Source organism: Oryzias latipes, chromosome 9 (genome assembly GCF_053564925.1).
Source record: "Oryzias latipes strain Hd-rR chromosome 9, Olatipes_Hd-rR_3.1".
Lineage (NCBI taxonomy): Eukaryota > Metazoa > Chordata > Actinopteri > Beloniformes > Adrianichthyidae > Oryzias > Oryzias latipes.
In genome coordinates this window covers 20,064,275-20,092,016 of record NC_136245.1, presented here as the reverse complement: position 1 = coordinate 20,092,016, position 27,742 = coordinate 20,064,275, and the positions used below count along the sequence as shown (strand labels likewise).

Below are 27,742 nucleotides of genomic sequence, written 5' to 3'. Positions count from 1 at the left end.
ATTGGAACATTAAAAGTCTACACAGTATTAAAATAGTATATAAAAGGTAAACTTTAAATAGATTGTCTCACTTTAAATACAGACTAAATTTTTGCAAAGTCTAGCCGAGACCCTAACTTTTGAGAAAACAGCAGCTGCAAGACAAACACATAAATGAAGCTTAGTTGTTCAAATCAGCACTTAAAGTAATATTTTTTTAAAGAAAAGTGACTCAGGCATGACACTAGATGTAAAAAAAAACAAACTCATTACATTTTAATAGTTGGCATTAAACTTGGGCAGAAACCAACACAATTGTTGTGTCAAAAACGAGGTTCAGTTTGCTGTGATTATTTTGCAAAAGTGTGTATTAAATTGGATTTTAGCAGTGCAGCAGCCCACTCCGTGGGACGATTGAAGATGTCATGGACCGAACATGGCCAGCTCTGCGTTCAATTAGCCGCGCCTGTTCGGGACTGGACGAGAGCGGCAGAGGGAGGGGTGAGCGAACAGCGCAGCAGCGGCGGCGGCCAACAAGCCACCAGCTCCAAGAAAAAGAAATAAACGCCAACTTCGCCTCTGCGTAGGGCAAAACCATACTTTGTGAAGTCCCTTTATTACTACCATGGGAAATACTACCTTCCTGGGGACCTAAACGACAAGGAGTCGTTTATGGACTGGATTTTTAGACGGCTCCGAACTCAGAAGGAAAGAAAACAACACTGGGGAAAACGGGTATTATTACACACTCAACAGTGACAATAAAACATTTTTTCGACAAGTGGTCCGCCTGGTGCCGAGGGTGAGGTTAAAATTGGAAAACGGCGAAACTGTATTTTTTTCTTTTCTTTCTAGGATAAACCGTGGATTTTCTCGGTGGCGTTTCTGTGTGAACTTTAAACTTGGGAAACAATGGAGACAGCGAGCACAAACTCATGAAGTGTCTTGAGGCTGCCAGCCGTCCCGCTAGCGTTAGCTTTACTGTCTTATTGGGTAATGCGTGGTGAGGCTAACGGCCGCTGCAGCTAAGTTAGCTGTCGGCTAACGCTAGCTGGTTAGCCCGGCGCGGTTTTCAGAAACTTTTTGGGTTGTTTCCACGGAGTTCAGACGCTGAATAATTCGTCTGAGGACAGAGGGGAAGGGCGGGTTCCCTTTGGTACTTTCCTCCCTCCACTCACTTTCATACATGATGGCTGCGGAGGTCAGCGGGGAAGAAACCGTCACATCAGGGGTGGCAGGCGGAGGAGGCCCGGAGACGGCCCCTTTCCCCTACTACTCCAAGCCAAGTAGAGTGGGAGTCACCGATCTGGGACAAGGTCCGACACAAACTCTCCGTCAATTTTCAAACACCTCTCCGGACTCAGTCCCCGACATGAGCATAATGTATCCCGCCTCTGCTGGGGACATGCCAGCTTCAGCAACAGGAGGAGGTGGTGGACAGTCAGGTTTTCCTCGAACAAACTCAGGGACCGTGAGCAGCACGTGCCACTCTCCCAATTCGGAGGATTCAACGAGCCAGTTTTCACCCACATATAAAGGCCCAGATAGCCCCACTGCCTTCCCCCCGCTGCCCCCGCCACCCCCAGCCCCAGCAGGCTGCGCTGGGCACGGCGTCACCATGGATGAAAGCGATATGCAGGATGGGCCGGAATGTGAGGACGACGAGGTGCTGCTTGAACTGTCTGCACCACCTACGAACCAGTAAGTGCAGTCCTTTTACTTTTATGTTAAAAGTTATTTTCTGTTGAACCTTCCAGTAGATCTGGTCAGTTCTTCTTATTCTCCAAACAACCATTAGGATAATAATCTTTTATTTCCACCAGGTTAATAAGTAACAAATAACAAAATGTCAATGTTGGCAAACACGTTTTCAGCTTCTTAACATGGCCCCTTAATATAAACTATTCAAATCAATAAACACAGGTGCTTACAAAAGAAATATTGATTTCTTGTTTTGGGGAAATGCAAATTACTTGGGGCAAGGCGCATCAGATTGTTTTGAAACTGGATGCACTTTTACATTTATAATTGTAATGACTTCCCCTCCACACCCACACGAACACACACTGTAACCCATAAATGTCAAAAGATAAGAGATCCTATTGAATCACTGTTATTTTCTTATGTAACCAGACATATGATCATTGACCAGTACCTTAACATTATCAGATTCTTTTTTCCACACGTCCAGTATGTGTTGACATGAGATGTGTATTTATAAGAGGAATGGAGGTCTCTATGAAACTATAATAGTGAATAAAAATAGAACTATTCACATAAGGAAACTGTTTAATAGTTCTAAACGCAGTGAAATGCGTACTGTTTCACCCAAATATCTATAAAGTGTATGATGAAGTAGTTAATGTCAGGTCTGACTCTTTTGTTGCGCTTACTTGAATGTTAGTGGAGTGATCCAAAGAAAGAATAGAGAACTTAAGCAGTTAACCCACAGGACTATTTAAAATCCCTTATCATTTATAATGTTTTGTTTTGCACTGGGTACATCTGCTGAAGTGACTTTCAGTTGCAGATAAACAGAAAACCTCATCCTGTTGCAAAACTTTAGTGCTGGGAAGTCCACAAGTATAAGAATAGCATTAATATTTATTAGAGTAACTAAATGTATGAATCAACATATGAATATCAATCAAAATATATTTGTTTTCATTTTAATTTATTTTTTGGTACAGTCTAAAATTCATGAGTATCCAATATGCAGAGTCTACTGCAGCACAAATTCAAAACATTACAAAGTAGAGGTGGAGAATCTGGCTAATACTTTGTTTAGAGAGATGCCTGGCCACTATGTGAATCCAATTTTAAGTTCTCTATGACTTGGATGGATAGTTAGGCATTTTTTTGTTTCCTCCCAAAAATAAACAAGAATGTTAATAAGGTCATTTTAAAATAAAATCCCCACTTTGCTATTAAGCAAACCACAAATATGAATACTAATATAAAATGCAAACAGATACATTTGAACACATATCAGCTAGAAGCAGTAATGAACTAGCATGAAATCAGTCTCTGTGTAGCTATTGTTTACATTTCTCCAGGGAAAAAGAAAATTGCAAAGAAGAATATAGTTTTATTTAATCTAATTGCTCCAATATTTACCCCAAAAAATCTTTTGTCATGTCAAGTTTTTTTCAGAATGACATAAGCTAAGTTATATTTATAAAGAAAATTGTTTTAATGCAATAGCTAATTTCTCATTCACATGCCTATATACATTTCTACCTATATTTTAATGTTTAGGCAACCTTTTTCTTTCCTTTTTTGGGGGGCGGGGACCATCAAGTATACACATCTTTTAAGTATATTAGGATTAGGATGATTTTAGAGGGTTTTTAAGGTGTTACTAGAAAGGTAATTAGTCAATTTGCAATTAACCATAGATACTATGGAACAGCTCTATCAGTGTCTTGGAAAGTCAGTAAACAAATGAAATCTTTTGGGTGTACGGTTTACATTCTCTTAATAGGGGTTCCATCCGCTACTACTACTTTTTGGTTTTTTTACACTGAATAAAAAGTTCTTAAAATATCACTGATTTAACTTTATGTACCACCGTTTTTGTTTTTTATTGCTTTAATTAATCTTGAACTGTGCATGGACTAAAAACAGAACTTGGAATGGAAAATGTAGAGAGCAAGCATAAAAATGTAAGTTAGACTCATTCACAGATCAGCCCAACACTATCCATTAAATTGAAAAAAAAAAAGGACAATTGCACTTCTAAAGTTTCACACTGAAGCAAAACTCTTGTCTGTTATTGTTGTTGGTGTCTTTATTACCTTTAGAAACACAAAGCTTTTTTCTGGAATTCAAACAAACAGAAATCATTGAGTTTATTTTCCCAGAAAGATTGACATGTCAAGTAACATTGTGTCTATAACAAGGTATTGGTAAATAGTTAATCAAAATAGACTTGGAAAAACTTTATTTGTATGAAGGACGTTAATATCTCTACTATGGACCAGTAAACTTCACCATCTCCTTTAGGATTCTGAACAGCAATATAATGCCTAAAGTGGGATGTGCACTTTGTCAGCTCAAAGTTTCAAAACTGTGCAATTGGGCAAAACAAAGGAAATGAAAAATAGAAAACGTACCCTCAAAAATGTACTTATTTGAGCTCCAGTAAAATCAAAACAACCAATACTTTGAATCAGATTTGTAGCCTCTGCTTTAACACAAACATGAATTAATTTGATTAGTAAATTACACAATTATTGCATTTTTCTGCTTAGGCCAATGCAATTCCAGAGGTGAAGCTGTGAAAAATAAATGCAGCCTTGTTACTGTTTGTTTAGAGATTCTAAATACACTAATATGACTAATTAAGCCAAATTTACATGATGCCATCATGTATATCAGCTGTTAACAGTCTATCAGAGTTGGCTACCTTGCTGATTATTATATTAACATGAATGGGATCACAGTTGGCGCATCTGTTAACGAACTGGATGCAAGTGTGAGATCTAGTTTGGGAACCCATGTGTTCTAGCTTCATTTCAATGCTCGCATTAATCTGAAAATACATGCCTGTGTATTTAAATGTATTCATTTAGCACATCTATGGGTCCTTGGCTCTGTCTTTGGAGAGATGCCACTCCCTACCCTTGTGTGTCTGTGCTTGAAAAACCAATAAGAGGCAAGCTCATAAATGTGGTTTTATGTCAGAGAGATGGAGAGAGAGTCGGATGAAACTAGAGCAAAGACCAGAGTACTACAGTCTGCCCCAGCAGCTAAAAGATTAACATTAAAACAGCCTCTAAAGGATATGAAGACCTCTGCTTTGCCATGCAATTGACATTAAATTCTCTGATTGACTAAATGCATTTTATTCCATTTTCATTTGTCATCCATGGATGTTTTCTTATACACCCTGGCAATGGGAGATGACTGTATCAGGGATGCACCCAAGGACATCACAATGCTTTGTATGGATTTAAAGCTGCTTTCTCTCTACTTTCTACATTGGAGCTTACACTTCTTGCAAGGCAACCAGCAGAATCAGTGGAGTGAGTGCACCTTGTAAGACTACAGAAGAAAGGAAATGCAGCAGAGGGTAAACTCGGCGTAAGTGGGGCATCTTTTTACCACTGAGAGTCTTGTTCTGCCTTCCCAACAGCTGGTTGCTAGAAAGTCATCAACATGTTTCGTCCCTGGAGTGCTTTGCACTCAAAGAAAATAGGAATAGTGCTACATATCCTTTTATTCAATTTGGATTTGCAACAGACGACTGAACTAAGTATCTTAATTTTTCAGTAAATTCTGGAGGAACATTGGTATACTGATTCAAAAACTGAAGTTTGACTTAAATTGTTTGCACAGCACAAACTTTTAAATGTCTTATGTGATCACTCCATGATTTCATTGAAGAGCCTTTGATTGAAACTACATCTATTCCTTTTTGTTTAATAATGTGATCCATTTTTTCTTCTCTTCAGAAAAGTTGTGTATCAGAAAGATAAACCGTAATGTTGAATAAAAAAATTGAATTTTCTTCTTGGATAAAAGCTTTGTAGTAAAGTTGGGGAAAACCTATGTTTAGCTATAGGATGGCACATACTGGCCAAAAGCCCTGTATAACTGAAATGTGATACACTTACTGAGCATTCCATTTCTGTAGAAAATGTGTCGTCTATAAAAAGCCTGTTGCTACACTGATGTGCATTGCTAATGTACAGTAATGCAATGTTTCATGACTTTTTGACAGAGATGAGGGCTGACAGTCCGTCTGTTTTGATATCCGAGTACAAGTGCACCCATCAAGACAGAATATGCAGAAAAACAAGTTTAAAAGGAGACGGACTGGCAGAGCAACGTCTAAATTGCTTAAGTCAATAGTTTATTTTTTATTGGGATTTATAAAAAACAATAAATGTAGACGCTTTAGTTTTTTTTTTTTTTTAGGATCTACAACACCAAATAACTTACACCAAAAACTATTGTGAACATTCTTTTTTACATCATTTTAAACATTCAAGTAATAAAGCAACTAGACCTGGAGACCTGGGCTGTCTATATGTGAAAACTCAACCATGAGCAAGCATTATGAGCAAGGCATTCTGGGATCAAAAGTGAGGCCACATCTGCCTGATGGCTTATGAAAGAAAAAATATGCCAAACCTGAAAAACCAAAGACCATCTTACAAAATAATGTAACAGAATTTCTATGCAAGTAAAGAAGCAGATAGTCATGTTATTTATCAATCCGGCTAAAAGTAGTTCTACAGACTGTTGAAATATCAGATATTATCAATTCTAGTCACATGTGTTTTTGTACTTATGTCAAATCAGCACCAAAAGCTGCTGTAGATTTTTATTTCTTTATTTTGCACAGAAGAGTTAAGACTGTCCTAACCAAAATGGTTCTTGTGTTATGAAAATCTTTCTGTGCTCACTTAATCATAAGTAATTAACAGCTGTCACAGTTAGCACTAAACGATAAACCTGAAAGGTGTACATAAAGGTGTAGGTGAACATAAAGAAATGGAGTAGTAGATGAAGTGGGAATCAATATGTTGATTTTTATTTTTTGTCTGAACTGGTTTGTAACATTACCACCCTGTTAAGAAGTTCTTGGTACTTTTAATATTTCACTCTGGAAAAAAAAAAGAAACCAACGCTTTCCATTCCCAAAATGTATTTTTTAACCTTTTCAAGCAGTAAATGAGCAGGGATTCAAGCTTGAGCATTTTTGAACAAAATTATTTATTAGAAAACAAAACATTGTGTGTGTGTGTGTGTGTATATAAATATATGTATGTGTGTATATATATATTATAATGGAACACTCAAAAATATTATTGTTTCTTTTAATCCCACAAGAACCAATGGGGACATCAGTGCAACAGAAAAAACATTAGAAATGTGTTCTGTGGTCCACTTAGTCTGGTATTGTCCACATCATTTTCATTTAAGGAAAAAAAAAGGTCTGGGTTTTTATGGGTTAAATAAATTCATTTTTAGAAAATCCCCTTAAGGCCACATCTCTGAGAGCCTATCTGCTGAGCTCTGATTAGGCTTTCTCTAGTTTACTATTCACTGGCGTTTTTAAATCACATTTATTTTATACATAATGGCCTGTTTTTTTATCTCAGTACATGATTTACTTTTAAAAATAACCTCTGTACTCTCAGTCATGCTTTCATCTTTTCAGGATTTTTTTCAATAAATGTCTTCTCTCTGCCCTCTGAAAAGTGTCCTACATTTGGGGGAAAATAGTTACATTTTTACTCCAGTTGTCAAAACTTTGACAAGTGCAGGTTAGGCAGCTAAAATTTTAACCAGTCTAAGTGTTTCTGTTTCTTTCAAAAATGCAAGACCTGACTGCAGTCCTGCAAAAAGGCAGCATCAAAAAGCTTTTTGCTTTTCTGTTTTGACGTTTTATTGGAATTAAACTGTGTGTGTGTACAGGACTTTGGACACACAATCTGGACTCCTGCAAATTCATTATACTTTATAACGTTGTGATAAGAAATTTTCCTTAAACATAGGTGTGTTTACACAGTAAGGTTTGGTATACTGTAGCAAATTGTTATGCACTGACTGCTTAGTTTTGAGGCCAACATTTATGTATTTTTCCATTAAATACTTTGACTTTATAGTGGGAAAGAGACTGTTTATTATTGTTTGTCAAGTTTATTTTGTTTACCTTAAATAATGAATAAAATAAAATTTTCTTTTTTGTCATTTCTGATTAGAGATCTACTACTAGTGAGTCACTGTATGCAGTAATGAGCAAAATTAGATGAGTCATGTTTTGATGCAATTCCTTAGATGTCACATGATTTAAACATGAACAGTAAATAAGAACTAGTTTGAAAAGGATCTCCAACCGCTGCCATTTTCACTCTGAACATTTCAAAGAGAAGTTTATTAAAGGACTTCCACAAAGAGACGTTTACACTCAGAACAGAAAACCACTCTCTCTACTCCTTTGAAAAGCATCGAAGCCTATTTTCAGGATGATTGTTAATAGTTGCTCTTGCAACTACTGTTCTGAGAAGGTTTACTGTTAACAGAAATCATTCTGTTTTGACTGTTGGTTAGATTGTAGTTTTATAATTGGGGGAAGAGAAACCTTTAATAATGTGCCATACGATGTAATAACCCTTCTGGGTTTAGTTTTCGTAAAACAGAATAATAATATTAAGCTAACAAACGTCTTTATTTACAGCTCTAGATTTTTGAGAGCATACGCCTAATGAAGGTTAAATGTTTCAAAGAAAATTATGATTAAAAAGAATTACAATTTAAACTTTAGTTGGGCTGCTTTTACTAGAAAATCAGTCATAACTCAGAGGGTACACTCTATATTAAAGTCATTTAAGCCTCCCGTAGGTGCTGCTTTTGTCAGGTGTTGACATTCACTGTTTTAGGTCAGTTAATTGAATGTAAATGTAAATTCAGACTTCTGTCTGTTTCACTTGGCACATCTCATTAAAATTAGCTTCAGTAGATGATGGTCAGTCTCAGAGAGAAGTTAAAAGAGAGAACAGTGCGATAACAGATGGGCAGCTCTGTTTTTGCTCCATTATGAAACCGTTGTGGGGTAAAGTTACCCATGACGGGCTGATTTGCATTAGACACCAAATGAAAAGAATGGAAAAACGCGTCATTATAAAGTGCAGAAGAACTTTGTTCTCCTTTTCTGATCACTGAGTTCTCCACTGACATTTGATTTAATCTTTAGAACATTGTTATAAAAAAGAGGATGATGTTGTATGAATGTTTTATAATAGAAAACACCATCCAGACAACCTAGTTAAATGAACAGAATTTCATAGTCTGACAATATTTCAGGAGTCAACTGAGTAGACTCCTACCAAGTAATTTAGAGCATTCGCTTCAATAATAATCTACTTTTGACTCATATTTTTTATTTTAGAAAACAGATTTTAAATAAAAATGTCAGAATATATTCAATGTTTCAGAACTAACACTAATGTTTAAGCTAACTTGAGCAAAAAAAAAGTAGATTATGCTTAGAAACACTTAGGTTTAAAAAAATGATAATTCTTTGTTGTGATCAATAGTTCTATTGTTTACCATAACATTTTTGTCTAGCTTAACCTTCTTTTTTGTTTTTTTTAATCTTTTTCTTTAGGTGGTATCACGGCAAATTAGACAGAACAATTGCTGAGGAACGCCTGCGCCAGGCCCGAAACCCTGGCAGCTACCTCATCAGGGAGAGTGACCGCCGGCCCGGTTCCTTTGTCCTGTCTTTCCTCAGTGTAACCAACGTGGTTAACCACTTCAGGTATGACTAAACATGCAGAAGCAGAATTTACCCTGAATTTACAGCAGTAACCAGTTCTAAGAGATGATCCCATTTAGGGAGATGAAAACAAAAAGTGTAGTATGTGTCTCCAGTTAAAATCTGAGATCTGGAACAAAATAAAGAATATTCAGATATACCCATATTTCAGTCTTTAAAAAAACAAACAAAAATAAACACCACCTGATACTTCCGTCATCTTGAATTTGTAATCAAAACTGATCGCTGTTCTTTTTATTCTACAACCTACCTAAAGGTTTGGAGTCTCACAAATGCTTCCATTACAACGAACATTAACGTTTGCTTTTATAGAGGACTAAAAAAAGATTTAATAAATAAATGGAGAAAATCTGGACAGGGTAATTTCCTAAAACGGTAGGGTTCCAAAAGGACAAACAATTTGCATGAAATGAATAGAAAGTATTGTGGTTGTCCTGCGGCAGTCTTACTCCACCTCAAGCTGCACTTCTTCTCTATGTTAACATATGTGCAAACACTCTGATCCAATCTATTAGTCTGCTGCAGAGGTGAGGAGTATTGGGTTTTACATAAAGGACTATTTTAACATTCTGTTAAGCTCCTGTTACAGTTTGTTTATTTCACTGAGCAGACTAACCTGCTGATTCACCTGAGTAGTTCTGGAGAATGACTTTAAGGTTAAAGCTCCCACTCAGTTTAGCAAGTTCTTATGACTCATTCCTTGGAATGATCCTAGTGGCTTTGAGCCCGTGTGCAGTTGTAGCTTTAACACATGTTATTTTTGTAGATTTTTGCTTTAACAAGAGATAATCAAATATTAGTTATTTAAGCAGATAAAAATCATGAAAATCTTGAAATCACCCTGACGAAAATCATGTTTGAGGTTTTTACATGGACCTCTGGCATTTTTTTTTGAAAAAGAACAAATGTAATAAGAACTCATTTCATTTTTGCACTTCCGAGTATTTCTCCTTTTAAATTGCTGTCAATCAAGCTGTCGCAAAGACGCTCGGCTTGAATTAATGAGTCGTAGTGATGTCACAATGGCCCAGGAGCGCATTGAGCATTCTACAAGCTCCCTGATCTGCCCCATCCAGCGTGCACAAGCTCAGGTGCAGGAGATGAGAAGATGGCACATTGCTGCATTGCCAAGGCTGGATATTGTTGTTGGCCGCGCATATTTAAACTTAAAATCCCAAATGTGTTCTCCGCATTTGTCTTCTCACTCTGACCGAGTTTGAAGGCTTGCTGTTCCACATTAACCAGAGGGTGAAAACAACAATGATAAAATCAGGGAACTTTTTTTATTATTGCCTCATGAAAAAGAGAGAAATATCATAAAGTTCAGGAGGTCCGAGCAGGCTAGCTCCCCATCCGGCAGCAGGTCTCTGTCTGGCCCCCAGCTGGCCTCCTGGGAGCCGACAAAGTGATCGGGATTGCTCCAGCTCCATATGCCCTACAACAGATTGTCCAGGGTGTACCTGCCTTTGCCCAACACTAGCCAGGACAGGTACCAGACTGCGCCGCTGAAATCGTGCAGCTGCTAGACCTTTGCTCCGCACCCGTCGCTCACATCATGCCGCTGAGCCTAAGATGGAGTCAGTACCATTGACTTAACATTAAAACTGCCCACCTCTGCCACGCGAATCGCGTTTGCAGCTGAACTGTAACTCGTAATCCTAAACCTAACTCTTCCTCTGGGTCTGTGCGGGCAAGAGAAAAGTTCAGCGCTGGTTGCACGTATTTGGAAAATAAGGTGGGAATATTCACTTTCTTTATGGCATTTTATTGTATTTGCTGTCCAAGTTCATCCATCAGTCTGCATGTGCTAGTATCAAATCAGTTCTGAGCTCAGCCAGTGCTGCTTTCTGCTCCAATGGAGCCTAAATTATGTCATTCAAAGCATTTTTCATGGACTTATCAAAGTTCGTCTTGGTGTGTAATTTTATTAAACAGCAGGGTCTAATACAAATATTTGTTTTGTCATTTCACACGTAGTTCAAAAAGTGCTGATTTAGAACCAAAAATCCGTCTCTTGTCACAGTTTCTTTATGCTAAAGATAAACTTTTGAGAATAGAGACTGTCAGTCTGTGTTGTTTGTGCAACCCTCCCCCCCTCTTGTGTCAAAGTCTTCACTCACGCAAGACACAGCTATCATCAATAGGAAGGAGGGATCAAGGACGGTGCTACTCAGCGCCAACGGCCACGCCCATGTAGAGGAGATTTTGGAAACAGGCCTCAGATAAACATGAATTATGGCTTTTTAAGACATTTAAGTTGTGAGATGTTGGTTAAAAACGTCATATTCATAATTAAAACACCACTGGGAACGTTTTTGTAAAAGAAATTGGCATGGGGGACTTTAAATGCTGAAAAAATGTATATAAAAAATGTGTTAATAGTCCATGTTTAAAGTTCCACCCAATCTACTGATCTATTTTAAAAGCATTCCCATGATTATTAAGCGTTCCCTTATTCTTCTTTTCTTTTTTAACAGGATAATTGCCATGTGTGGGGACTATTACATTGGTGGGCGGCGGTTCTCTTCATTATCGGACCTGATTGGTTACTACAGCTATGCGTCCTGCCTACTAAAAGGAGAGAAACTGTTACTGCCAGTGGCACCTCCAGAGGTCAGGCTGCTCCTTCTTTCTGTTCAGTTTTGATTCTGATCGAGTACTTTAAGAAGGTTGATGTTCATTTTAATTCTTAGCAATAGTCATGTTTTTTTCTAAACATACTATGAATTCCAGTTTCTATTAAGAAACCTTTTTGGGCAAAATGAGGGCTTTAAGCTGAAATGGATCAATATTAAATGATGGTAGAATAAAAGTAGGTTTTATTTTTAATCATGTTTAGACATGACTGTTTTGGTTAAGGATTCTGGTGTCTGGAGTTTTTTTTAATAAATATATATAAAAAGAAGCATTTGGTAGAAGTCTAAAGCTTAACAGTAAAACATGTCAAATCTGTCTAGCAATGGAAGTTTTTTCTATTTAAATGAAATCTTGTTTTGTTTGTTGTATAAAAGGTTTCAGGGTTTACAGAATGATTGAATTGGATTCCTTTTTGACACGATCCAAAGAGAACTTTTAGTGTTTTTAAGCCACTTTGCCATTAAGCTACATTTATTATTTTTTCCCATTTATATTTATCTTTTGCCCACAAGCAGTGTCTAAATTGTTTTAAGATATGGCAGAGATTACTGCAAACAGCATTTTAAATGATAGTTTAAAATCTGCCTTGGAGTGTTGTTGAACTCTTAATAAAATGAAGCAATAAAGAAACTGCGTGAATGTTTTTGAATGTAAACACTTTGAATTTTGGGTTTTTGTGTGACTTCACAGCCTGTAGAAGACCGGAGGAGAGTCAGAGCGATACTCCCATACACCAAAGTGCCAGATACCGATGAGATCAGGTAGGTTTTGTGTAAAAGTACAAAGTGCAGTGTTTTTTTCTTTTCTTTTTCCAACAGGCAGATAAGGCCCTCATTTCCAACCCACATTTCTCTCCTAAGTAATATCATGATTCATAGTCTCTCAGACACAGAGAAACACTATAAATAAGCCGTGCTTGGAAATGAAGTATTTGCCTCCACTGCTCAGGAAAAAAAAAACAACAGAAAAAAAACCCAAAACAGCTCGTTTCCCTTTAATTTAGTGGAATGTTACCACAGCCTGGAAAGCACATCATCTGACTTTTTTGTTGAAAAACAGCTTTGTCTCAGTCATCAAGCTATAGTAGACATATTTACGTAAGAGTCCTGCTAGCCCTGTTTTTTTTTTTTATAAATCTAATAAACATCTGCTTTAACCAAACCTCAGCACTCTGCCTGTAAGTGAGGTTTCACTGCAGCCAGCTATGCAGCGTTTACCTCAAACGGTTCAGGGGAGACACCTGCTGGTAATGCTGTGCTAGTAAAAGGACTGCCTTCACAGAGATGCAGCGTGATAACTGTGTGTTTTCATGCATAATATTACTAAAGACGCTTTGCCGTCAGCTGTCCTCATGCCATTTTTGTTTTACCACCAGCTTTCTGAAAGGGGACATGTTTATCGTTCACAATGAACTAGAAGATGGTTGGATGTGGGTAACTAATGTTCGCACAGAGGAGCAAGGGCTCATCGTGGAAGATCTGGTAGAGGAGGTGGTGAGTAAACAGGAGTCTAATCAAAATGTAATGGTGAAGGCGTTTGAAGACTGATATTTTGACGTCTTGCAGGGCCGGGAGGAGGATCCACATGAGGGAAAACTGTAAGCTATATGACTAGGAAGTGTCTCTGCTTAGCTGTTGTTGTCTTTTTTTTCTTTTTCCTACCTCTTTAAGTTCAGCTAAGATCAACTAACTTTAACTTTTTACCTATTTAATTCAGAAGTGGATAGGACTTCAGACAAAATGATGGTCCTCTCACCTTTAGCTGGATTGTGACCTTGTTGGTGTTGTGTGTTAAAAACAAAACAAAACCCCACACTCAGGAAAATGACATGACTCTGTACGTTATCGATATCTCAGTAGTGGTTGCTTATATTCTTGTTCGTGTGTTGTCCAGTTCTTTGGGTTCCCTCATCATTAGTATTTTTCAGTCTTTTTATCCTCTGCTGGTTGTTTTTTTTTCAGCCAATCTTCCAATAGCTGTGAAAGCTAAGCGATTAAGAAGAAAATGAACTGCAGTTTTGAGATAAAAGGGGGTAAATAATTGATAGAAAAAACATTTTAAACCCATGAGAGTTTAAATAACTCCAAAGTTTAAATGTATAAGCACTATGTAGAAAAGTTCTTCTAGATGTTGTTCTTTTTTTGGATTTTACAATGGTTAATTGTGGTAGGTGTTCTAATTTATCTTAATTTCATCCTTATTGATCTTTCTTCTGCATCTCCAGCTGGTATCATGGAAAGATCACAAAACAAGAGGCTTACAACCTTCTGATGACAGGTACTGTTGTCTCCATTTCTATGGAGTAGAAATAATCGGGTTATTCACAAAACCCACCTACCTTTTCCTTTCCTGTAGTTGGTCAGGTGTCCAGTTTTCTCGTCCGGCCATCTGACAACACTCCCGGAGACTACTCCCTCTTTTTTCGCACCAATGAAAACATCCAAAGGTTTAAAATCTCCCCCACACCCACCAATCAGTACATGATGGGTGGGAGATACTACAACAGGTGTGTGGCGATGAGCACCAATGTATATGTCAATGTTTCGTACCATTTGAAACATGTGGATCACACATTAGCTTCAACTGTTTTGTTTTCTTGTTTTTAGTGTTGATGACATCATCGACCATTACAAAAAAGAACAAATTGTTGAGGGCTACAACCTGAAAGAGCCCGTTTCAGTGCAGGTATACATGGTTCCACACAGTTATTCATCATTACATAACCTTTTTAAGTTATTAAGATGAAAGTTTAGTTAGTGCAGCTCTTTTCAAGACATGAATACATTTTTAAATGTGCTAAAAAGCAGATTAATATTTGGCTTTTACCATTTGTATTTATTTTGAAGAAAGTAGTACATTTTTTTGTTTTGTTTCTTCAATGTCTCGCTTTAGGCAATGTTAGCTACGCATTGAACGAGTTACGCATTGGTGCTTCTCTAATGGCCTTTGATCTGCTTCTACTGTAGCACCAGGAACAAGTGCTTACTGACACAGTGGATGGCAGAGAAATTTATAACACTATAAGACGGAAAACAAAAGACGCTTTTTACAAAAACATTGTCAAGAAAGGCTACCTCCTGTTCAACAAAGGTATCTATGACCTCTGTCTGCTCCAGCACTTACAATAAAGCTTTTGTAGCCTCTGGGCTTTGATGATTTACACTGCCTGGCCAACATAAATCATTAATTTTGTTGGACATCCCGTAGCTATTATTGAATCCTAGCAATCTCATCTTGGAATAAGCCATCAGGAAAAAAAAAACTCCGTTAATGGAAAGACCTTGGCATTTATTTAATTGATGTTGTCAGTTGACCTAATGTTTAGCAGACATATTAATCACTATAAAACTTTTTCAATGGGGGGCTTCTGCCTTTCTGCTTAATACAATCTCTGTGGAGATTTTTCTTCATTTATTTATTTAGCCAGACAGTGTTTATCAGAATTTTCTCATTTTGTTCACGTCAGTCAGAACCCTAAATTCCCCCCTTCATCTTCAGGCAAAGGCAAAAGGTGGAAGAACCTTTACTTCATCCTGGAAGGTAACGATGCACAGCTCATCTATTTCGAAAGTGAGAAGAGAGCCACCAAACCCAAAGGGCTGATTGACCTAAGTGTGTGCTCCGTGTATTGTGTGCATGACAGTCTGTTTGGCAGGTGGGACATCAAACATTGGCTGTAAAGTCCACTCATCTTTGCATTTTGAGTGACAGCAGCTTCATGGACACCACACTGAAGAAAATTCTTTTAGCATTTGACACATATGAACCTAATACCCTTTATTCTTTTGTTTTGTTTGAACTTTTCAGGCCAAACTGTTTCCAGATTGTTGTCCAGCATTTTAGTGAGGAGCAGTACATATTTTACTTTGCAGGAGAAACTCCAGAACAGGCACAGGTAATGAGACTGATTTCTCTTTTTTGTGCATCAGCTTTTAGAATGTTACCACTGCAGTGGTTATTTTTACCTGACTGCAGTTTTCTTTCACTCATTTGTTGACTTGCTGATTAAAAAAAAACAAAACAAAAAAAAAAACTGTCAGCCTTTGTTCAATTAATCTTCATTTACAGTTTGCTGTAAGCTGTATACTTAAAAACATTTCAATTTCAATTCTAAAAAAGGCATTTTTAAACTACATTTATTATTCTGACATTAAAATATAGTTGTAATATATTTCAGAATGGCAATACATTGTTTGCATATTTGCTATGTGACCTCAAAGAGTCTGAAAAGGTTAAAGGCAATCTAATTCTGATGAATTACCCAATATCCCCCTCTGTCTTCCTTATAACAAGCCTAAACATGCTTGGTGGGGAATAGAACTGCCCTTGTGGCGTCAATGTGGGCTTCAATTAAACCTGTTTTTTAAGATGTATTTATTCAGGGGATATTTTAATTTCAATGAGTGGCACTGTACAGGAATCAAACCTTTGTTTCCTGGATCACATGTTCATTCAGAGTTCTGTCGCCTCTTTTTTTTCTGTTGGACCTTTTCTTGTTATTCTTAGGCTCCGTTAGAAATGTGGCAGAAACCCGAATCTTTTGGGGGTCTTTTGAAGAACTTTAAATACGTGTGTCTTTGCAGGATTGGATGAAGTGCCTTCAGACTTTCTGTACCAACTTAAGAAAAACCACTGTAAACACCTCCAATAAAAGGCTCAGACAGGTACGTATGTCAAGAGTCTGCTTGGTGTTCCCTGTGACCTGGTTAAATGCAAAACTTTAAAATGGTTCTGGTCCAGGGGGGGGTTGGCTCTGACTGAGCAGCATGCTGCTGCCAAACCTGCCTTTTTTCCCAACTCCACGTAGCTAAAAAAATCTGTTTGGAAATTCCTGTCTCTGGATGCTCACAACAGTTTAATAAAGCTCAAAATAAACCAAATGCCATACACTGCATTCTCATTGGTTAGATTTTAACTACGGTAATGAATGAATGTCGAGCTACCAGCTATCTACATTCCTGTTTGCATGCACGAGAATTGTACTTACAAGGAAAATCACTAATTGACAACCCAATTCATGGACTGAACTATAGAACAATTATAGCTAAGCATATCAATGTCATGATTGTAATGAAATGTTTGAAATCAAAATGTTTAATTTAATGTTTAAGGATGTGGATTGACACTTCATCATCCTTTTTTAAAATATGTTTTGTCTATTTCAATGCTGTCTTATTTGTAGGTGAGCAGCCTGGTGTTGTATGTGGAGGAGGCCCACAAGCTACCAGTGAAGCATTTCACCAACCCCTACTGTAACATCTACTTGAACAACGTCCAGGTTGCTAAGACGCACCCGAGGGAGGGCCAGAATCCCGTCTTCACTGAGGAATTCATTTTTGAGTAGGTGTTGTTCTTGTCTTTGTTTCCCAGCGAAGTGAGGTACTTTGAATTCTCTGAAACCTGTCATGTCTTGAACTGACATTATCTGTTTGAGCACAAATCTAATGAAATGTGTTTCTGTTGTTCCAGTGATTTGTCTGGTGAAATCAATAGATTTGAAATTAGCCTGAGCAACAAAACAAAGAAGAGCAAAGAAATAGACATCTGTGAGTACATTTCAAATCGAGTTTTCACACCGTTCTTTGTTCCCCCTCAATAATTCAGTTTTTTTGTCTGTCCTGCAGTATTTATGCGCTGCCAGCTAAACCGTCTGCAGAAGGGCCAGATGATTGACGAATGGTTCCCCCTCAGCTCCCACATTCCCCTAAAAGGCATCGAGCCGGGCTCCCTGCGTGTACGCGCCCGCTACTCTGTGGAGAAAATCATGCCGGAAGAGGAGTACAGCGACCTCAAGGAGGCCCGTTCAAATCAAGACCTGTTCTGAGATTTCTGCCTCTACCGTCAGGGATCTCACAGTGTATTGTTTGGTTTTATGCAGATGATCTTACAGAAAGACTTCCACGTCATCTATGCTTTGGCACACGTGTGTGGTCAGGACCGCAGCTTACTGGCAAGCCTCCTCCTGCGGATCTTCAGACATGAGAAAGCTGAGGCCCCTTTACTCAGGACGCTGAATGACAGAGAGATTAACATGGAAGGTAAGACATGCAGGGACGGTTTCTTTTGGATGATCATTTTAGCATCACTGCTTCCATCTGGGTTCTGTTGGACACAGAACATTGTTTACAAAACAAGGTGGAGGTTAAAGGTGGAACAAAAATCCAACACTTTCTTCCTTGAGGTATTGTTGTATTTCTTTTTATGTGGAAGGAAATTGAGTATCTGTCAGCACACATCATTTTCAGAACTCTTCCCTGTGTTTTTCTATTGCTGCTAAGAAAACGATATCAATAAAGCTTTCTGGAAACAAACAATACTATCCCAACATGTTCCTTTATTGCCTTTCTCCAGAGTTTAGCTATTAATAAAAAAAGATTGTTTTGATAGCTGCTGCATCCTTTCTAAAAGTTGTATCTTTTAATTCTGAGTGAGTCGAGCTCTGCTTGTGTATCACCATCAGATGAGGCCACCACATTGTTCAGAGCAACAACACTGGCCAGCACGCTGATGGAGCAATACATGAAGGCTACGGCCACGCCCTTTGTCCTCCACGCTCTCAAAGATACCATCCTCAAGATCATGGAGAGTAAACAGTCCTGTGAGGTGTGAGGCTTTCAATCTGCTGCCCAAGCAACTAACATATAGACTGCATCCACTGATTAACTTCAATTATTTCCTTAAGCATAAATCTACAAACTCTAGCCCAAAAGTAAGAAGGTATTTGCCCCAAAAATAGTTAACACGTCTGTTTTACTCTGTCCCTGCAATTTCAGTTGAATCCCTCAAAACTGGAAAAGAATGATGATGTGAACCTGAACCTTGCTCATCTCCTCAACATCCTGTCAGAACTGGTAGAAAAGATCTTCCTGGCTGCTGAGATCCTGCCACCGTAAGCCAATGAAATTCCATGTTTGTTTGGGACTTGTAATGGCCATTTAAGGTCAAAGGTGTTTTTTTTGCTCTCTCCTACAGTACTTTGCGTTTCATCTACGGCTGCCTGCAGAAATCTGTGCAACGAAAGTGGCCGAACACCACCATGAGGACGAGGGTTGTGAGGTAAAAGTACACTTTTTCACTATTCCTGTAGTATTTTTAGTCAAATGGAAAACAGTTGGTTCCAAACCCGATAGATTCAGGTTAATGCAGTACTAGCTTCTGATGCTAAATCTTTCAGTTACACTCAAGTCTACTATGAATCCTTTTCTTTCTTTGTCAACTATATTGATTACTGCGGCCCATAGTTTATTGCGGGGGTTAAGCTCTAAAAACAAACTAACACTAAAGGTAAAATCCACCAAAAAAAGAGCAAACACACTGAAAGAAATAGGTGAAACAGCAAGGCTGCTATAGGTGAACCTCAGAATATTGAGGGCCCACTATAGTATAAACTTGTGACACTTCAAGTGTTTCTTGAGCCTCACTGATTCAGGAATTTCGCCTTTTGGTGGTGGGGGTGCCATTGCATTTATACTTTCACATTTTGCAGCATTGGGATGAACTTGTGTGAATGCTGACTGTTGGAAGGTATGCCAACACTCTAATTGTTGTCACTGACGGTCTGTATACAGGCTTTAGTGGTGTTGTTTTTTTACTATCACTTGTCTCTAGAATCTGCTGTTGCACCGCGGTTAACCTCATGATGTTGCCTTTTTTTTCTTTTCTTCTAGTGGTTTTGTCTTTCTAAGACTGATCTGCCCTGCCATCCTCAACCCCCGGATGTTCAACATCATTGACGGTGGGTATCTATATAAAACCACAAGGTTCTGCCTGCCACATGAAGCAGGTTTCATTGTTTTCACTTTCTGATGCTTGTCTGCAGACCCTCCATCATCAACAGCAGCCCGGACACTCACACTGGTGGCCAAGTCTGTCCAGAATCTGGCAAACCTTGTTGAGTTTGGTGCTAAGGTACAAACCGAGAAACTGTAGGTCTCAGCATCATAATTATGTCAAATAAACTGTTTTTCTGTTAATTGTTTTTTTTTACAGGAACCCTACATGGAGGGTGTGAACCCTTTCATCAAATGCAATAAGCAACGGATGATCATGTTTCTGGATGAGTTGGGGGTAAGTCAAATTGTTTTATTTTGGTTTTTCATTTTATAATTAGAGCCTTCACAGGGCTCCAGACTAACTATTTTCACTAGGAGCACTGTGGCCCCTAACTGAAAATTTTAGGGGCACAACCAGAAAATTTAGGGGCGCATACCGTAAATCAACATTCTAACCAAATCTACTAATTTCCACTGTATTACTGATAAATACTTTAATAATAGATGCATAAATTACAATTAGCTGTTCCAAATTCAGTGTCACATTTTAATCTGCACTTTTGAAGATGCAACAAGAAGGTAAACTGACAGTACCATCGCTGTCATGACAGTACAAATAGTAAACAAAATACCATACATTCAGAAGTTTTTAGTAACAAAGTAACCTTTCGGTCATTTCACAGTTACAAAAAACACTTAAATGTATGTAAACATTAGAGGATGGAAATTCATGTTGGCGACACCAAATAAGTGCAGCCAAGATGCACAATAAGCGTGTTTGAGATCACCCAGATGGACGCAACGCTGCGCAGATCACCTGGTGTGAGATGTATATTTTTGTTTTTGCTCCAACATCACCTGTCAATCAAAACAAAAATATCACCAGAAAGGGGTGGTAGCAAGGCCCCAACCTACACGAACACAGCTGGAAATTTAGTACTGAACTGACTGAAAGCTGCCCTACAGACTACAAAACAATGCATTATGGGACATGTGTCCTGATGGGTTTTTGTAGTTCAGTGATCAATTAAAATAATTTAATATGCCAACTGATTGAAAATAGGCTACATAAATTACAAAATATTAAAATAATTATAAAATATATATCACAAATCACAGATCATACTCAGGGGAAGAGGCATATTAAAACTAAATTGAATGTTAAGGACTACAACTTCCTGTTCTCCTTAAGTCTCGCTGCAGCTTCGCCTTAACCCCACCCCCCCCCCCCCCCCCCCGCCACAGGCACGGCGCTGGTTCATCTTAAACACGTCTATCGTTACATTTTCCCCACATGTTTTAAATGTGTCTAAGACTAAACCGTGTTGTCGCTCACACGTGTTTAATGTTAGAGCCCCGTTGGCTGTCACGCATGTACGTGTGGGACATTTATTCTCCTCAGCTGACCATCTCCCGCGGGAGCGGTGTCATGCCGTTACAGCCGTGCATGACAGCCGTGGTTAATTCACGAGTTTGAGACCCCTGCTGTACACTCTGGCACTGGTACACTAGCTGCAGGTCGGAAGCACGAATCAATAGTTCGCTTACTCATAGCTCAGACGCACATATCAGGTTGTGATGATATTTGTCTCCGTTTCCTTCCCACAGATGTTTACGCGCGCTCGATTATCTCTAGGCCCCTCCCCCTCCACGCATTTAGCCACTTACAGTGGCTTTCCCTGTTCTTCTCACACGCAGTGGCCGCCTGACAGACAGGCGTCACGCGAGTGTGTGCTCGCGTTTCATGAGTATGTATGCGAGTGTGTGTGTGCGCTCGCGTCTCATGAGTATGTGTGCGAGTTTGTGCGTGTGCGCTCGCGTCTCATTGATTATTGATCATTGACGTGCCCCTTCCATGTTTAATGTATAAAAAATACGGAGGGTGGGGGAGGCAAATTTACTGGTCGCACATGTGCGACTGGATGTAAAATTCAGTCGCACACTCTCAATTTTTGGTCGCAAAATGCGACCAATTGGTCGCAGTCTGGAGCCCTGCTTCAATCTGTTGCTGACTAAAAGTGAATCCAGGTTTAAAGATAACCTTAGAGTGGGCTCAGCTACCTTTAATGCTACAAGAGCCATTTGGTCCAGTTTCTCATTGATCAAAACACGACAAGAGCCAAAATTCAACCGTTTAAAAAAAAAAACACTTTCTTTGGCTTAGTGTTAAGTGTCATTTTTAAAATTTGGCTTTTAAAGATTTACTAAAATTGAATTATATCAGTGTTGTGTTTTTCTATATACAACAATTTTAACTAATTTTTGACAGAATAGTCCCTTTCAAAATAAAATACACTCTGTGTCAAATAGGATCCTGCTGCAGCAGATTTACTTGAGAGAAAAATCTTGGTGTCTTTTATTATTATAACTTTGGTTATTATTATTAATTTAGACTTTTTCTACTTTTGCTATCAAATATAAATATGACAGCTTTGGTGTAGACTCTTTTTTTTAAATCTATACATTTAAATATATATGGGGACTTTGCCTCTGAACAGCAACTAGACATTTTTGTACAGCAGGAGATAAGAATATGCACTTAAAACTATTTTGTTCAGTTATTTGGTATGTTAAAAATCTAAACAAATGACAAAAAGCAAATGCATTAAAACTGCAAGCCCATTATTTATTCAAATAATTAGCCTTTTCTTTACCCTTGTGCTATCCTAGGCATTTCAGTGCGCTGAACCTTTTTTTTCTTCAATGATTTGTGATCTTCACTGGTGTCGATGGATTACATGAAATCTTTCCACCTTTATCCACCTTTGTCATGGTAGGGAGAACACGTCAATGTAAGGGTGGGGTCATCTAAGATAGCACAAGGGTTAAAAGCCACAGAGGGCTAAAAGAGCCATATTTGGTTGCAGACTCCTGCCTTAGCCGGATCAACATTTAATACAGCAAACATCCCTTCTGTTTATAGAACGTTCCTGAACTCCCAGAGACAACAGAGCACTTTAGGACAGACCTGCCCCGAGACCTGGCTGCGCTGCACGAGGTCTGTGTCGCACACTCGGACGAGCTCCGCACCCTAAGTAATGAGAGGGGAGCCCAGCAGGTCAGAGTCAAACCTTCTGAATGTTGATTTTTTTTGGGGGGGGGGTATTTGTTCTCTTTTTCCCACCTTTTTAACTCCCATCTCGTCTCCTCAGCATGTGTTGAAAAAGCTGCTGGCCATCACAGAGCTCCTCCAGCAGAAGCAAGCTCAGTATGCCATGTCCAACAGTAACAGGTAGTACTGCATTCCTCCTCATAACATCTACCCACGTCGCCCGGAGTGCAGCCCAGAGACCTAGCATGCCCAACCTTCATCACCATGGCAACCCATCCACCAGTCCTCCATCATGACCGACCCGCCCATCCCCACCAATCATCATGTCTCGTTCAACACAAAAAAGCTATGCAACATCAGCAGTTGATAACAAGCAGTGCAGTACTCGAAAACAAATAAACAACAAGTGTCCATCAGTGACAGCACTTTTATGTTCAAGATATTTTCCTGCGTGGACTTCTAACTTTGTCAATTTACTTCCCTTCATGAAGAGGTAAACTATTAAGGCGTCTTCGTTTCCTCTGCGTTTTGTCAGCACAGCTGTCCGGAGCAGAGCCTCCTGACTCTCTCAGTTTGAGAAAAGCGACAGAGAAAGCCCTTCTCTCAGTCCTATTTGATGGTAACTGGATTCTTAGCATTGATGCTTTTTATACTGTAATTAGAGAGCCATTCATTTTAAAGGTTGTGATGTCATCTGCAAAGTGAGGAGAAAAGAAAAGCTTCTGTTCTTTTGTGTTCTAGATTGGAACACATTCTTTCAGAGAAATATGGTTATTTTATATGAATAAATTCTCTTGCTGGGATCATGAGTATACAAGTTAGATGCAATGTTTTGGTTTTCTCTACTTCATTGTATCAGCTGGTGATTTTTTTTTTCTCTGACAGGACTCATAATCAGAGAAACCAAGTAAAATAAGTGTTTACAGATTTGAGTACAGACTGTAATAGACTTGCATGCACTTATTAAACTGTTTTTGTAAAGTAGATTTATGGGCTCATTTATTGTCCCCTCAACAAACGCAGAGGAATGTATGGCAACTGTGTTGTGCGGCTACGTTTTAAAGAACACAATTCATAAACGATTAAGAAAAACTTTATTCTTTGTGCAAAAAAAGGACCAACAAACAAACTCAAACTGCATTTGTAATAGAATCAGGTTAGAAAATAATGTGAATACTTGATGCCACAGATGCGTAATCCTCATAAGAGATCTTCATCAGTCCATTCCTGCAATGAAGCAAAGGTTAAAAAGTTTTAGAGGACACGAAAAATCCCTTTTTTTTGGGCTTGATGCATATTTCATTGCACAAAAAACGGGCCCCACCTCTTCTAGTCGTGCCTCTTTTGCTACATGGCCGTCGTCTTCATAGCCTTTCTTTCGTTTACTGCAAATATAGTTTGGTGAGCGTTCAAAGCTGTGTTAGACAGAACTGCTGGTGAACTCTGTGTGTGTGTGTAAGGCACAGACGGTCCCAAACGTCTACAGCCAAAGCTCTAGCATCCTCATCACATCCGTTACTAGAAGTAGTTCCTTCTGTCTCTTCCTGTTCAGCTGTAGAAAATAGCTTTTAGCCTCTTCCATTTCATTTAGACTAGTTCATGCTGTACATGCAGAGCAATCGCCACGCTCACAAAAACATGTCCATAGCAGCGATGACTGATCTGTCAGCCTGCACCTTTCACAAACGTGTCCGCTTTATCTTGCAGGACAGAGTGCACCATCATGTCTCTGGCTGCTGCCATTCAGGTAATGTGAGTTTTGCAGACTTCCTACTGAGAATGGGGTAGTCAGAGCGAAAACCAGCCAAAGTGAGGCCTCTTTCTGAGAGCTACACAACCGAAGACGAATTAGAGTTTGTACTGTGAGCAAGTGGCGGTTAAAAAAAAAAAAAAAAAAAAAAGAATTCAATAGGACTTGATGGAAAACCACTTGCTGCATATCTTAATGCCGTCTTTCCAAAGTTCTTCCCCCTTCCCCCTCGAGTGTGCTGAGCTTTGAACTGAAGACCTCAAACGGGAGGATGTGAGACACGGACTTCTGCTTTCGGTCGGAGGCCGACATAAAGCGTTGGACAGCTCTAACCAGTGGACACTATGCTGTGACTTTGGGTTACATGACCAGAGACTGGAGATGTTCTGAGCACTGACGTAGCATTTTTCTGCTGTCATCAGGGATTTGAAACATAGCACCTCTTACCAAGAAAAGAAACGAATCAACACAAGCCTTAACTCCATTTCTGCTCACCGACATCCCCCGATTCGACAAAGTTCTCTTCTTCCAAACTATTTATATCCGTTACTGTCTTCATGTATGAACCTGCTTACAGCACCCAAACCACTTCCTGCTTTTTTTCTACGCTGCTTTTGTCTGTTATTACCTACTTAGGCTTGTAAAGAAGTGTTTGTGTAGGATATAGCGGAGCAGAGATTAGTCTAAAGGTTTGTAGTATACACCTGTAGCCTGCCTTGTGCATGCATTAACCCTGAATGGATACAGCGACAATGTTTGGGCCTACGTATCTGCTGCTCCAACAACCATCACCTAAACCCCTTTTATGCCTTTGATGTCATTGAAAGCCTGGATTTCTTGTAGCTCCTCGTTTCTCCGCCATTACAACAAGATGGCGTTTTTGCTTTGTCCTCCGAGTACACCTCTGCTCTGACTGTTTTTCCCACCGATTCACCCTGAAAAGTCCCGCCATGCAGCGATTTCTAAACTTCAAAGTCATAAAGGGTCGGCTTTGTTTGCCTCCCTTCATGTTCTAAGCAGCTGCAACGTCTGGATCTGTGCCTGTCATAGTTTACCAAACTGTTTACTGTAGTTGCACTTGAAGATACCACGGACCTCACCGAGTGTTGGCAGATGAGCCCAGGCGACTCATCGGCTGTACCACTGATGTAGGGGTTTCATACAACAGACGAGGATGTGTTCATTTTTATTTTTCTACCCAATACTGAACCTTTTGCATCTTAGATACAACAACCTGGCTGAAATAAACGGTTACTACATACGCGTGGATTGTTGTTCTCGGTCGCTATTGTTGTGGGTAAATAATGCAGCAGGAATCACAGATTGACAATGTTTAAAGATTGAAATCCTGACTTAAAAGAGCTCATGTGTGTTTTTATGTTTCTTACTTGCTTGAACTGCTAAACTCTGCATGAATCCTCTCCAGCTTCTGTTTGTAAACGTTCACCTCCTCTGCTTTGGGGAGCTCATACTTCTTGAGGAGGCTTTTTGTTCCTGCATGTGCCAAACGCATGAATTCAAAACATCATACAGGAATAACAGCACAACTCTGCCATCTAGTGGTGTTACACTGAAGTGCAAGTTGACTTACGCCTCATTAAGTCGAAAATCTTTGAGAGGGAATCTTTGTCGTCTTTCAGTCCCAAGCACTCAGTCAGGTAGCTGGGGAAGGAAAATAAAATAGGATTTTAGTTTTAAAAAATATATATAAGAAAAAAACTTTTTTGCACCAACTGAGCTTATAATTTAGAAATATCTGAAAAGGAGGAAATGTTCAGAGAATTTTCTTCAAAATATTTGTCACCACCTTCATTTGATCAATTTCTTTCCAGAATAATGTATACCTTTTCCATTTAAATTCCAAGTTTCAACTTGCAAAACCTAATTTGTTTTTCTAATTAAGTTGAATTTCACATACATTGTTGTTAAGGCTAAAGCAAACCTGCCTTTCCATGCTGAGGCCAGCTCTTAAAGCGCTATTCAGAATAGCTGTCAGAGCGATCTGAGAGGGAGAACACAGCAGTCCGGCATCCGTCATGACCGCCTGGGTCAGAAAGTCATCAGCACTCTTCCTCAGTGACTCTGGGTTCTCCAGTGCAGGATAGCGAGTCTAAAAGACAAAGAACACGGATTAAAAACTGGCGATCTGGAGTGACATTCAGCTCTCTTCTGTAAGGTACAAACCTTGAGGTCGATGAGCAAACCCTCTAGCGGTCTGTAGGGGTTGTGGACCACGAGATGAAAACTGAGTTGTTGGATTAACAGCAGTTCATACTCCAGGATTTGCTGAAGAACCCGTTCTTGTCCAGCTGGCGTCTCATGCAGGAGATTGCCCACAAACTGGGTGCTGGACACGTTGAACTCGTCCACTTTGCAGGCCAGGTATGCACACGTCAGCCTGGACAAGAAGGTACGTCAACAGCTGGAAACGTACATGCATGTTTGTAATATATGAACAAACGGAATCGTTCCCATCTTCCTGCAGAAACATCACATTTGCATTTAAACTTTTAGAATGAACCATTCGCATCTTTGAACCGAATGTTTAATGTCTTATCCTTTCCACAGTGACAGTCACTGACATGATGATCCTTGGGTGGTGCTCCATAACAGAGTTGTTGAGGTAGAACCTCCGGAAGTACATGATGGCAGTGCCCTAGAAAAAAAGATGGGCTCCAGTAAGAGTTAGTCGAGTCTGTACACATGAAAAAAAAGAAATGAGACACACACGCACCACAACAGACTTGGGCATTGGAGGCTTAAAAGCGCTGCAGAAGTCCAGGAGTCTCCTCTCATAATGGCGGAATAAAACGTCTTCTTCGTTCCGTTTCAAGAACATGGACTCATACATACCTGCCTGATTTCAAATAAATGTTTAATTAAAAAAGAAAATCGCGTTTTTCCCCCAAACCGTTTACATTAAACGTTTTAAAATGCTTAAAAGAATGTTACCTACCTTCCCACTTTCTATGACTTTTTTACGAAATGCCTCATTGGCACTGCATCTTTTCTGCTCAAGTTCAGCCTCACTTTTGAAGATCCAGTACTTTCGCTGAGAGCTGTTGTGATACATGGCGGCTTCTGATTTACGAGAGCTAAAACCACAACATAATCCTAAAGTAGCTTTATGTATTTTACCACACGGAAATCCTTGAACGATTAAAGTAATCAGCGTAGTGTAAAAGTAGTTAAATCGGGCTGTGTGTTGTTCACCCCCAAGTAGTAGTGAGGACGTCGCGCGATATTTACGTAATGCGGAC

At 39.1% G+C, this 27,742-nt stretch overlaps 2 protein-coding genes across 2 annotated transcripts; one reads left to right on the top strand and one right to left on the bottom strand.

Annotated features, from left to right (window-relative positions):
- The first annotated feature begins 385 nt into the window (after nucleotides 1-385).
- Nucleotides 386-25,743, top strand: rasa1a (RAS p21 protein activator (GTPase activating protein) 1a). The gene is made up of 27 exons (XM_011479267.4): nucleotides 386-714; nucleotides 835-1,680; nucleotides 9,101-9,253; nucleotides 11,749-11,884; nucleotides 12,599-12,669; nucleotides 13,284-13,401; nucleotides 13,474-13,505; nucleotides 14,133-14,185; nucleotides 14,264-14,414; nucleotides 14,515-14,593; nucleotides 14,875-14,998; nucleotides 15,407-15,563; nucleotides 15,716-15,803; nucleotides 16,492-16,572; nucleotides 17,091-17,248; nucleotides 17,378-17,454; nucleotides 17,533-17,705; nucleotides 17,787-17,946; nucleotides 18,369-18,511; nucleotides 18,682-18,797; nucleotides 18,881-18,964; nucleotides 19,576-19,643; nucleotides 19,728-19,816; nucleotides 19,898-19,975; nucleotides 22,604-22,738; nucleotides 22,833-22,912; nucleotides 24,440-25,743. Exons 2-27 carry the CDS (start codon nucleotides 1,166-1,168, stop codon nucleotides 24,486-24,488), a joined length of 3,168 nt encoding a protein of 1,055 aa, XP_011477569.1. The 5' UTR covers nucleotides 386-714; nucleotides 835-1,165; the 3' UTR covers nucleotides 24,489-25,743.
- ccnh (cyclin H) lies at nucleotides 23,810-27,742 on the bottom strand. Its single transcript, XM_011479266.4, has 9 exons — nucleotides 27,439-27,742; nucleotides 27,217-27,339; nucleotides 27,065-27,138; nucleotides 26,667-26,880; nucleotides 26,429-26,592; nucleotides 26,074-26,144; nucleotides 25,871-25,976; nucleotides 24,057-24,117; nucleotides 23,810-23,959 (listed from the first exon to the last, which is right to left on the bottom strand). The coding sequence occupies exons 1-9, from the start codon at nucleotides 27,553-27,555 to the stop codon at nucleotides 23,933-23,935; spliced, it is 957 nt and encodes a 318-aa protein (XP_011477568.1). The 5' UTR covers nucleotides 27,556-27,742; the 3' UTR covers nucleotides 23,810-23,932.